The 12,563-nt window shown below is 46.2% G+C and overlaps 2 protein-coding genes across 11 annotated transcripts in view; one reads left to right on the forward strand and one right to left on the reverse strand.

Moving 5' to 3' along the window:
* Positions 1-105: 105 nt before the first annotated feature.
* On the forward strand, positions 106-2,845 carry tyw5 (tRNA-yW synthesizing protein 5). Its single transcript, XM_076746425.1, has 8 exons — positions 106-264; positions 693-847; positions 926-995; positions 1,083-1,127; positions 1,217-1,354; positions 1,529-1,616; positions 1,787-1,903; positions 2,142-2,845. The coding sequence occupies exons 1-8, from the start codon at positions 184-186 to the stop codon at positions 2,441-2,443; spliced, it is 996 nt and encodes a 331-aa protein (XP_076602540.1). The 5' UTR covers positions 106-183; the 3' UTR covers positions 2,444-2,845.
* Positions 2,846-2,961: 116 nt separating this feature from the next.
* The window catches only part of lrrfip1a (leucine rich repeat (in FLII) interacting protein 1a), a 34,964-nt gene continuing 25,362 nt past the window's right edge, over positions 2,962-12,563 (reverse strand). For 4 of the 10 annotated variants that reach the window (XM_076746415.1, XM_076746416.1, XM_076746414.1 and 1 more), the window contains 6 exons: positions 12,066-12,236; positions 11,610-11,702; positions 11,320-11,412; positions 11,069-11,161; positions 10,679-10,823; positions 5,393-9,422 (listed from right to left, as the gene is read on the reverse strand). In XM_076746415.1, the coding sequence (XP_076602530.1) occupies positions 6,340-9,422; positions 10,679-10,823; positions 11,069-11,161; positions 11,320-11,412; positions 11,610-11,702; positions 12,066-12,236 (3,678 nt within the window). In that variant the 3' untranslated portion in view covers positions 5,393-6,339. Of the gene's footprint in view, positions 4,094-4,187; positions 4,293-4,390; positions 4,471-4,558; positions 4,680-5,197; positions 5,248-5,392; positions 9,423-10,678; positions 10,824-11,068; positions 11,162-11,319; positions 11,413-11,609; positions 11,703-12,065; positions 12,237-12,563 lie in introns of those variants that run through there. The other 6 variants (XM_076746423.1, XM_076746420.1, XM_076746422.1 and 3 more) reach the window with 3 other exon arrangements.

Below are 12,563 nucleotides of genomic sequence, written 5' to 3' on the forward strand. Positions count from 1 at the left end.
CCCGTTGTTTTCTAAATAACTATCAATATTGTTTTGTTTGCGTTGTTTTCTTTTTCTGTTTTTTAAATCCGAGATTCACTTCGTCATTTCTCGTTTCCATGGGGAGGACTAAAAATGTGACACTCGGAAAGTTCAAGCGCTATTTACCTTCAGCTGCAGAATTTCGAAAGCAAATCATGTTAAATGGAGCTCCAGGAGAAAGTACCCGTGTCGATATTTACAGAGGTAGACAAGGACGTGTTTCTCAGAGACATTTATCCACAGGTGAGATAAATCCGCTTCCTGGAGGCTGCGTTTGTCTCCACGGCTGCAGGGAAATGTGACCGCAGACGGAACGGGACCAAACTGCTGCTCTGACTGTAAACAGATGATCTCCTCAGTGTTTCACAGCTGTATCACTTGTCCTGGTAGACATATATTAAAGACAATGCTTCACCTCAGGTCTACTGGTGGAGCAAAAAACTCAAAATTTGTCTAATGTGGAAATTTGCTGCTTCTCTCTGTTTTAGATGTCTGTAAAGTGAGTGTCTTTAGGCTTTGGCCTGTCGGTTAGATGAAACCGTCGACATTAAGACAGCACTGTGGCCTCTGAGAGACTGAAGGACTGTTACCGTTAATGAAACGCTCACGGCCTCTCTCCACAGTAACTGTTAGGAAACACTGGCAGCTAACGTGCAGTGCTTGTCTTCCAGCGCAGACCAGCCGTGCTGAGAGGCGCGTCTCTCGGTCCCTGCCTGGAAAGGTGGACGGTTGAATATCTTGGACAGAAAGGGGGCGAGAAGGAGGTGAAGATCCACGTGTCCACTGTGCCTCAGATGGACTTCCTTCACAAAAACTTTGTGTACAGGTGAGCTGTCGCACAAACACACAGACAGATCAACACTTCCTGTCCGCAGGTTTCTCAGCTGCTCCTCTTTGTTCGCAGGACGCTGCCCTTCAGTGAATTTGTGAAAAGGGCATCTGAACAAAAACACTCTGACTTCTTCCTGTGTGAGGTAACAATCATAAAATAAGTTCATGGTACCTGATTTTTTCAGTGCGGTATTTCTTTAAATGACAAGAAATTCTCCGTCTTATTGTAGGATGAGAGTTATTATCTGCGATCACTTGGCGAGGACGTTCGAAAGGTATGAAGAAACAGAAATCTACTTTAGTCATAAATGTCTTCAGTCTGGCTCTGCTGAAGCTCTTAAGAAGGACTTTGAATGTCTCCCAGGAACCTGCTGATCTGAGCAAACAGTTCCCAGACTTGGCCGCGGACTTTCACATCCCACAGTTCTTTGCTCCGGATCAGTTCTTCTCCAGCGTCTTCCGGATCAGCTCCTGCGGCCTGCAGCTGTGGACGCACTATGACGTCAGTGTCGTGGATTCCATCTCTCTGCTCGTTTGTTCAGGTTTTCTTGTCATTTGTCGCCTGTGGTGCTGCAGTGGCTCTAAAGCTTCAGGGTCCTGGAGTGTGTGCAGCACAGGTGGAGGTGGTGCGTGAGTCTCATTCATTTTAGAACAAATCACTCCATCATTCCTCCAGGTGATGGACAACCTGCTGGCTCAGGTGACGGGGATGAAGAGGGTGGTTCTCTACAGCCCCCAGGATGCATTGCACCTCTACCTGTCAGGTCAGCGGCTCTGGAAGGATGCTGGTGCTTGTTTGCTCAGAATATGCTGAATCAGCTTTGTGCACGTTCATATTAAACTCTGATATTGATGTCGTTTGATTGGATGAATACATGTTTTTAGTAGCTTTGTATAATATTATAACCCCTCTTTGAATCTAATCCCCCCTCAGGTGATAAATCAGAGGTCCTGGACATCGACTCCCCAGACCTGAAGCGGTTTCCTGAGTTTGTGAAGGCAAAGAGATACGAGTGTGTGCTGCAGCCTGGAGATCTGCTCTTCATCCCCGGTGAGACAAACACGTCCACGTTCACGTCGTCCAGCAGTCCCACCGACAGATGTCCCCCACAGTCATTTCCTCTCATGTAACTCTCAAACCAAACACAGGAAACTGTGGTTAAACTAAGTTTCCTGGTGGACGTTTAATGCACACACTCATGAAACACAGTCACTAACTGCTGCTGTTACATACCAACGACTCCAAGGACCTTCAGTAAAGCAGCCTCTCGTGTGCCTGTTTTCCTCAGCGCTGTGGTTCCATAACACCGTGGCTCTGCAGTTCGGTGTGGGTGTAAACGTCTTCTGGCGCCATCTGCCTGCTGACAGCTATGACAAAAAGGACCCCTACGGTAATAAAGACCCCGTGGCTGCGGCTCGCGCCCTTCAGGTGCTGGACAGAGCTCTGCACGCTCTGGATGAGCTCCCTGCAGACTATCGGGACTTTTACGGCCGGCGTATGATACAGCGCATCCAAAAGCGGACGAGCGCAGCCACGCAGGAGGACTCTGAGGGTGCGTTACCCAGCAGTCAGTTCACCAAACATGGATGATGTGTGCAGAGAAAACTGTGTTACACTTACTGTTGAATGTGATCATAACAGAGTGTGAAGTGTGGATGAACTTCGGTTTGAGCTGACAAGAAAACATCAACATGGGATCAATGACCCTGAGATTTTGGAAAATGGAAACATGCTTTTCTTTCTGAGAAAGTTTCAGGGATGCAGGTTTCCTAAGAATCTGTAAAGAAGCTGTTTTGGTTAATTAAATGCAGCAGAAGGTGATTTTCCAGCCAGTTTGTTTTATAGAAGGAAAAGACGTTCCTGCTCTTAATTACCTCAGAATATTCATGTTGAAGTCTTCTTTAACACATCACTCCTCGTGTTGTTTCTGAGCTTGAAAATGTCGACCAAGCTTCAGTGCAAGTCGATCAAAATTAAACATGCTGCACCAACTCTGACCTTCATCAGGATGTCTGAGGTTGAAATACTGAGTTTTTTAAATCAACCCTTTATATCAGGAGTAAAGGATGGCTGAGTCCAGGACTCAGAGGCACATGTGCACACACCAGTATGGTTTGAACTTTTATTGCACAAAGACAACAGTTCTTTGTTTCCTTACAAACGTTTTAAAGCTTTGTAAACAGTGAAGCAGCGTCTCCCCAGTGTGTTCAGTGTCTCCTGCTAACACTGCCTTGAGTCCCCGTGGTCACATTTCTTCAGCAAGTTTCAGCAATTAAGAGCGTGCACGAGAGCCAACCAGCGACTGACTACGTGAAGCAGAAAGAAGCTCAGAGATGCGACTGGATCTTAGAAGAGGGGCGCTTACACGCCGTGGGTCAAACTGTTGGACGGTGGATAACCTGCATCAGGCTGCTAATGGAACTACAGCTGGAAGGTGGAGACTCTGGCTGATGATTATAACGTGTTGGGGTGCTCCGTCTGCAACAGGCTCTGTTCAGTTTCACCACAAGTGACAAACACACCCGAACATTGACGTTTCTAAAAATAGTTTGGCTTTGGATGCAAATGAGGAAAAGGTCAGATGAAGAAAATACACTTAAATTTGCTCTTTCATTCACAGCACACACACAAAGCGCTCCCGTCCTCTCAGCACTGGGGGCTAACAGTCTTGGGCCGTGGTCAGCGGTGCCTTCACTGTGCGTCCTCCATGTGAGCAAGGCAAGTCAACACGTTCAGTCCTGACGAGAGGCGGCAGAAAGAGGCAGTGCAACATTTCGTCTCTCGCTACACGGGACGAGCGGTAAGCCTGCAGACCCTCCATGTGGCCCACCCCCCCTTTAGCAGAGCAGAGGTTCAACCAGTCACGAGGTGCACGAACATCTGCTCTTCATGTACGTTCTGCGTGTGTGCACGACGCTACAAACACCTCTCCATTCAGAAAACAGACACAGAAATGGCACATAGCTTGTTGGTGTTCTCTACGCTGTGGATATGATAACTAAGCCCCTGGATTTTTATTTTTTCTTTTACTTAAGGTTGCGGTCAGGCAGGTGGAAGAGAAACCCAAAATGCAGGATGACTCTTTTCCAGGTGAGTCTGGAGAGCAGGTGGAGGTGGTGTGTGGAGGAGTTTCTACGGAGTCTGAGCCATGCCGCGACTGGACTTCATCTTCTCCAGTCTTTTAGAAAGGTGGCTGTTGTTCGACTCGAGTTCGTCGACCTTGTCCAGCGCCGACCGCAACTGTGGAGCCAAAAGGAGAGAAAGCACTGGGATTAAAAGAGGCTGTGGAACAGGCTCGCTCTTCATCTGGCCGTGGGACAAAGCCACAGTCTACCTCTCTGTGGAGTTTCCGTTTCTCTGCCTTCAGCTCGTCCTCCACTTTCTCTGCGTTCTCTGCTGCTGACTTGTAGCGCGTCACCTGACCTTCAAGTCTGGTCACCTGGAAACCCCAGAAATGATAAAAAAAATAGACTTCTTAGGCTCGAATACGGTCGTATTTTTAGGCATGCTATGAATTCATTGTTCCTCCCAGCTTACATTCTGTTCCAAAGCAGTGACTTCTTGCTCTGCCTTCACCAGTTTGAACTTCAAATCACTTATTTGCCTGTTTGAATCTCCTGGAAAGATTTGCAAAAGCAGATGTGTTTGAGCTGCAGGAGGAGGATAAAGTGAAACGGGTCTGTTTCCATGCACGCGGACACTTACTCTGCAGTTCTATTATGTTTGGATCATTGCCATTTTCAAGGACTTCACCATCAGGGCTTGAACTGCTCTCCGTGCCATTCCTCTGCGTCTTCTGCTCCAGCTGGGCCTTCAGCTTCTTTACCTGCAGATGGAGCCACATCAGCTGATTAATGACACCATCAGCTACAACCTTCAGTGCATTTCATTTCCTCCACGAGGAACACGTGACAGCGGAGGAATTTTTGATGCGTGTTACACTAAAGTTGCCACCTAACTAATTTTTGTAGGTCACAGAAATGATGTAATATGTTGTCATAGATGGTCTGAAGCACAATCTTTAGAAACTCTTCACAAATACATAGTTTAATTAAAGAAAAAGTGCTGAGTCATCTCTTAAAACAGCTGGGCACTGTCGTTTTAGCAAACGTTGCCCAAACAGGAGGAAATGGTGCAGATTAATCCACATTTGGTGCTTCAATGAGCATTTACAGCTGCAGGATGGTGAATGAATTGAGTCCAGATAAACTACAGTGTGTGCGCTCACGCTAACGAAGGAACAGTCGAGCCCTATGGAATAATAATGTATAATTAACATTAAAATCCTCACTGAGAGAACCCAGTTTAATGAGAAGTGAATATCACCAGCAGTGACTGACTCACCTGCTCTATCATTTTTTCACGCTCATCCACCAGCTTCCTCAGGCGGATCTCTAAAAGATAAAGCACAGACGTCTCATTGGACACCTGAATCTTAGTCACACACCATTCAAAGGGTGCATCATGCACCACAAATCCAACAATAATCATGACTGCTCGGGTCCATCTTTAAAAAGAAAAAATAAGTGTGGACGTACCAGGGGCGGGAGGTGCCAAGGAGATGATGGGAGGGGGGCTGGGTCAGGGTGGGAGGTTGATGCATGCAACAGAGCAGACATCCGTGGGATAGTGATGGAGCGGAGTGTGAGGGGAAGGTTAGCATGCACAAACTGTGGAGAAGAGGGTCAATGCAAGAGCACCCGGCCGGCAGGACTACGCTCACACTCTAAGACCACACAGGAGGCTTTAAAAAGACCTGAACAGGTGAAGCTGACACATTTTCATTATTTCTATCACCAAAAAAATGCATTTAGGTCGACTTTCAAAAGGGTAACAGCAGGGTATTTATTTGCATTTCAGTGTGGAGGCACCACGTTCATCTTTTCCATCACATGCAGCAAAACGCAAACATACATTTTCTGTGCTTCAGAATTGTCCTTGTGGATGGAAACGTCTGTCTTTAGGCCAAACAACAGCTCTGATAATCCCTGAGGACAGAACAGGGTCTCCAGCCATTTTTCACTGTAACCATCAACAGTACAGTAAGAACATGTGGAAGCTGCTTCGCCAAAGTCCCAGTGAAAATTAGCATTTAGCATGTTTTGTTGCGCACCAATGAAATGAATACATGAATGAGTTCCTGTGTATAAAATGCTGCAGAGCAACATTATCCATGACACATCACGAGCAGTGTGATAAATGTGCATCAGTAACAAAGTAAAGCAAGTGCAGTATTGTCCAGCAGTAAAATCCAGCTGTGACCAAGCAGTTTACGTTCTCGCCTCCACAAATCAATGTTTGCAAATGTGACCTCAGTGAAGACTGAACTTGGACTGTTCATATGGATTAATTAGAAGAATATACATACTTACACCAATATTCATTTGTGACAGAATCAAAGTGCACATATTCATGTAAACAGCTAAGCAAAGACCAGTAAAGGACAGATCACGTGATAGACATTTGGACCATATACCATCTTTAAGCTAGGACATCTTACACTCCTCTTTGCCCTTGGCTTTGCCTTTCTTGACGTTTTTCTTCCCGTCTTTCCTCGTCTGCGGCGGCTCTTTCTTGCCGGCCGCTTGGTCTGCGCTCTTTGGTAAAGCCAAGTCTTCACCCTGCAGCACGTCCTTCATGGCATCTAGTCCTTCCTCGACGGGTGAAGACGTTGCCTGGTTAATGTTCTCCGTAACATCAGCCGAATCTCCAACAATCGAAACCTTTGCTTCCTCTGTAACAGGCTCAGCTGCGACAGCTACGTCTTCAGACATGTCTTCTTCACGAGGCACAGTGTCCGTCTCGGGATCTGTTGGAGCTTCCTGGTCACCTCCATCAGCTCTACTCGTCTCCTCACTGTTTTCAGCCGCATCAACTTGTGCTTTTTCATTCGACTCCGTGTTACTTTGCCCTGAACTAACATGGCTGCTTTCAACTGACGCGACTTCAGCTCCGTCCTCGACGTCCTCCTGTTTTGGATTTTTAGGGACATTTCTTTCTATAGCCATCTCCATGTCCATGTCATCGAAATCGAAAGACTGTCCCTCGTCGTCTTCTCCGTCCTCGTCACCACTGTCCTGCAGGGCGGGTTCAGATGAATCATTATCCTGAGACTTGTCTTTGCTGGGTTCCTGATGTGTCTCACTTTGCTGATCGTCCTCTTCTTCAGTATTGTGGTCCTGCTCGATAGAACCTTCAGGAGCTTCTTTTGGAGCATCTGGTGCTTTTGAAATGTCGATGGTATTGATCGCTTCTGTTTCAGAGGACACTTCATCAGTCTGATCCTCACACTGTAACGTCTGGTTCTGTAAATCATCCAGTTGTTCAGGCTGTGCTGCTGTGTCCAACAGACGCTGTTCAGAGTCAAATGCATCAGTGTTTTTCAGTAATGAAGCACCGTCACAACTTTCCTCTTCATGTGACGAGCTGTCTGGTTCGACTAAACCTTCAGGATCCCTCACATCTCTGTTCAGCTCCTCTTCTTCGGTCCGGTCTGAATTATCCCCGTCATGAGTGGGAGAAGTGGATTCCTGTTCAGTCTCTGCTGCTGGCTCCTCTTCATCTTTGACAGTCTCAGCTGCCTCCTCTGGATCTCCATCAGAAACCTTCATGGAAGTGTCGTCGCTGGCCACATTCTGGGGTGCAGACAGCTCTGAAGGCGACTCTGAGCCAGACAAGCTCGTCAGACCGTCAGAGAAGCCATCGGTAGAAGACACCAACACCAACATGTTATCCTTACTCTCAGATTTGTTTGCAGATTCAGATTCATCAGCAGTGATGTCACTGTTGCTTTGAACATGTGGTTCAGCTTCACCGTTTTCCTTTTCGTTTGTTTCTGGGTTATCAGTTATGCAGTCAGATTTCATCTCGTCAGCAGACCCAACTTCATCCTCTGCACCATCAACGACTTCTGACTCAGTATGGACGACATTGCCATCAGTTGAGATATCTGTTCCGCTGTTTGAGTTATCTACACTGGACACACACACTTCGTCAAGACCGTCAGTGTTCTCAGCACCCTTGGAGCTATCAGTTAGATCAGGAGTACTGAGGTCGGCCTCTGGAGCAGGACTTGATATAGATCCCACTTCTTCTTTGTCTGGTTCCAAACTTTGTTCCTCGTCTTGCTCGTCCTTTTTGGGATCCGCTCTGGATTCCTGGAGGGTTTCAACTTCAGAAAAGGTTTCGGTGGCTGCCGCTGCCTCCGCTGATTTGACTGTTTCAGCTTCCCCACTTTGTTCCTCGTTCTGTTCATCCATAACATGATCCGATTTTTCCTCTGGAGTTTCAGTGTGAGAAAAGGTTTCCGTAGCGTCTACCTCTTCTACATTGTCCATTTCCAAACTTTGTTCCTCGTCTTTCTCGTCCTTTTTGGGATCCACTCTGGATTCCTGGATGGTTTCAATCTCAGAAGAGGTTTCTGTAGCTTCTACCTCTTCTACATTCTCTGGTTCCAAAGTTTGTTCCTCGTCTTGCTCGTCCTTTTTGGGATCCACTCTGGATTCCTGGATGGTTTCAATCTCAGAAGAGGTTTCTGTAGCTTCTACCTCTTCTACATTCTCCGTTTCCAAAGTTTGTTCCTTGTCTTGCTCTGTAACATGATCCGTTCCTGATTCTTTGAGAGGTTCGCTGTGAGAAAAGGTTTCATCCACCTCCTCAGTTTCTTGCACATCCTGCTCATTTTTAACTTGATCCAATGTTGATTTCTTGAGGGTTTCTGTGACAGAACCATCAATGTCCGGCTCTGTCGTTTGCTCATTATCTCTTGTGGCCGGTTCAGTGTCTTTACCTGTTTCTTCTTTATCTTTTTGTTGGTTCTTACCCTCATGTGTCCCTCCTTTCTTTTTGCCTCTCCTCTTCTTTCTTTTCTTTTTCCCTGAAGCAGCAGCACCCTGAGCCTGAGGTTTACTCGACATTTCCTCCGCCTTGTCGTTCTCTGCCTCCTCGGCATTCTCAGCCTCTTGCTGAGTTTCGATGTTTGGTGCAGCCTGGACGGACTCGTTGGGTAAACACTCTGTCGTAACATCTTCTGTGACTGTTTGCTGAGGACATGATTCTGTACTTCTCAAACTACTTATGTCAACATCTTCCTGTTTGTTCTCTGGCTCTTCAGAAATGTTGTTACACGACTCCCTAATGCCATCACTGTGTGAGTCAACAGGACTGCTTCTGGTTTCTGTCTCCCCTAAATCTGGGTTCGGTGTCTCTCCTGAATCTCCCCCCTCAGGTGTTTCTGTCTTTGGAACATTTTCCTCAGAACTTGTTAAAATCTCTTGAAGCCCAGGGCTGCAGTTGATTACATCACTGGTTTCTGTGATTGAACAGTCATTAATGTGCTCATTTAAGTCCATGCTGAGGCCATTTTCTTCACTTTCTGTGGCTAAGCATGTTTGTTGTTCTTCTGCTGGCTGTTCTTCGTCAGCTGTTTGCAGTGTGGACACACCAGCAAAACTACAGAGTGTATCACAGCTCAAGTGATTCTCTTTGGCTTCCTCAAACATTTCTTGATGCTGCTCTGGATCCACCTCTTCCTCTCCGCTACTTCTCAACTCAGTTTCCTCTGTGTTGCCTGAGAGATCATGAAGAGCACACGGTGATAGAGGGCCAAACATGGTGACTAAAGACATGATTTTCATAACTGAAATCTTCAGGAGGAAGTGCATCAGCAGAAGTCAAGGTAAGGCAGAACACCTGATTGATTCAGTGGCCAGAAAGAGAAGCAAAGAGCCAAGATGAAGAGCAAGACGAGGAAAGGCAGGAGGCACATCGAGAAGTTCCTGATCCCCTGAACATCAGTGTCACAAGAGAAGAGGCCTGAAGGCGGCAGCTCCAAGGTTTTACAGCACATATAATAAATGTTCCTTACACATCATCCCACCGTTTGCTTAAACATAACTCTCAATGCTTACACCATCAACCCAGTAGAGACCTGTCAGCATTTACACACCAACACCGTCTGCATTAGCACAGTTAGTCGTGAGTCAGTTACTGTGTAGTAGCTGAAATTATGAAAAAGGTGCAAGAGAAATAAAATAAAAGCCAAAACATTAGCAATGAAGACAGAGCGAGTTTGTAAGAGGAGTCTTTGTTTTAACAGGAAAGCAAGCTGTTGCTTAAGGATAAGGCTGGTGAGTCTTTATAGTTTTTTGTCCACAAATTCCATGAAAAGACCAAAACTAACTAAAACTGGTCAAAAACACTGTTTTCAGCTGCAGATTAGTACACACTTGGTGTACTAGTGAGTATTTACGTACAAGGTTGTCGCTCACTGATGTGTTTTCAATAGTTGTTGGACAACAATGAAAAAGGAGTTTTATACAGAAAATAGTTCTTAGTGGGATCAATTCATTGATGTTGTTCATGGTTTGGGTCTTTTCATGGAATTTGGTTACAATTAAAAAATAGTCGACAGTAAATCTGCTGGTAAGTATTAGTACAATGTTCCTCAGTATTCAGCTTGTTGAAAAGTGAAAATTCCCATTGTTCTGAGCACTTTAAGGACTGAGGTTGAAAGCAACACAGCTACCAAAGTGACCTTCAGCTCTGTTTCCAGCTTCAATCAGACAAACGCCACCAGACTTATCCTCTCAGGTCAAATCAGAGTTCAAGTCACACGCGACATTCCAGCAGCACGAAGCAGGAAGAAGAAGAGTTCACTCCAAAATTAGACATGAGCCATCTGAAAATCCAGATGTCAGTGTGTCCACATAATTTCACTGCTCAGTGTTAATCTTATCTATTCTGATGCATTTTGGAGTGAAAGTCTTCAGACAGTTTAATGCAGAGCCGTGCAGCGAGAAGTTTTGATTCCACAGTGCGTCTTACCGAGCATGCTGTTCCCCTCTGCTGGGGAGGTCTGGGACTCCGGAGCCGGCTGGGAACCAGCGTCTGCACTGGGGGACCCGTCAACGTCTCCCACACCAATGTCCCCATTGATGTTGAGGTCAGGTCCCAGAACTATTCCATGTTTCTACACAACATAAAAAGTCAAACATTACACAGCTTGAAAATAAGGAGAAAAAAGACGAGTCATTGAAAGTCATCACATTTTCAAAAATGACACCCAGAAGATATTTGCACTGTTTTTCTTTTTAAGCTTTAGTTTCTGTGACAAAAAATATTCAAAACTTCATTTTCACACTTCAGATTTTCACATTCGTTCACCACAGCAGCCCTCAGCAGGCTGAGATGAGCACCCACACGCTGACGGAGTACCTTCAGAACGTCTTTCAGCTTCACCACCTCTTCTCTGAGGTCGTCTCGCTCAATGCGGATTGCATCTGTGTATTCTTTCTGTCGCTCTAAGGCCTGAGCAGCGCCCCCAGGTGGCAGAGTGTGACAGAAAGTGAGGTGAAAAGAAGTGAAAGTGAAAGTCTGCATTCAACTGCATGCAAAGGAGATTCTGAATTCATGCCAGCAAAAGTGAACTGAACATTCAACTCTGGAGCGAGGCTCACAGGCCGTACCGCAATTTTTTTATCCTTCCACTCCACCGTCTCCTGCAGGTCAGAGATTTCTCTAAGAAAACCCTCCTGTTTCATACGCAGCTGACGGATGTCCTAAAGAGCAGGAAAAGGAAATGAAGTTTGAGACGTAGAGACGGCGCGCATGCATGTATCCATACAGAGTGTGGAAAGAAAAGAAAGAGCGAAACGCAACATGCAGCCTTTCTGAGTGACGGCTGATTTCTTAACGTCTGTCTCTTTAACCCACAGGAGGCTCCGTGTCTCACAGGCTGAGACACACAAATACTCACATTTAGCAGCTCTTCACTTTGTTTTAGCGTCTCTTTCATTTCATTGAACTGGAACTGAAGCACACTGTGGGCATGTTTCTCCCGCTCGAACTCCTGAGAGGAACAAGAGGCAACCGAAAACACATCGTTTTTAATTTCAACATCTCATACAAACAGAAGCACGTGACACCCAAAAACATCCCAGGGAGGCTGCTTCCATCGCTGTCAAGTGTCCTTCATGACTGTGCCATGGAAATGTACCTGCAGCTAAAGGCAGCTCCCGTTCATTGTGTCCGATTACCTGCAACGTTCATGTGTCTGCATGTCCATGTTTAGTCTAAGGGCTTCGTGGAAGAACACACACGTGAACAAATGACTGAGCAGTACTCCTGGCATTGACCTCACGAGCGTTGGCACACTGATTCACATTTCTCAAAGCAGTGGAGCTGCAGTGAAACGGGTGGCTTGTGTCAGTACCTTGACTTTGTCCTCATACGCTCGCTGTGACTCTGACAGCATCTCCTCCAGCTCCATGAGCGAGTCCTTGAGTGTGTCCACCTGGTACATCAGGTTGTTCTTCTCGTTATCCAGCTGGGCGTTGGACACCATGGCCTTACGATACTTCTCCTCCACCTCTGCTAGTGCATCCTAATGTCATGACAGGCAGAATGTAAGATTAGAGGAGGAGCTGCTCAGATGTGTCAGGTCTTCAAAGAAAAGAGCAGAGAGTCACACAAAGCAGGAAACCTGTATCTGTATTGTGTTTCTGTAAGTGGACGTTTAATAAAAGAAGATGGTTAACACACAAACAAACACACACACACTCACACACACACACACATCAAAATGAAGAAAGACAGCAACATGCAGACGCAGCTTTAAACACAAGTCAGAAAACATCTGCCCAGCTGAAAATGAAGGAGCGATGATGCCCCTGAAGGCCTGCAGATACACTGTGCTGACTCTCCGGTTGAG

Source organism: Chaetodon auriga, chromosome 13, assembly GCF_051107435.1.
Source record: "Chaetodon auriga isolate fChaAug3 chromosome 13, fChaAug3.hap1, whole genome shotgun sequence".
Taxonomy (NCBI): domain Eukaryota; kingdom Metazoa; phylum Chordata; class Actinopteri; order Chaetodontiformes; family Chaetodontidae; genus Chaetodon; species Chaetodon auriga.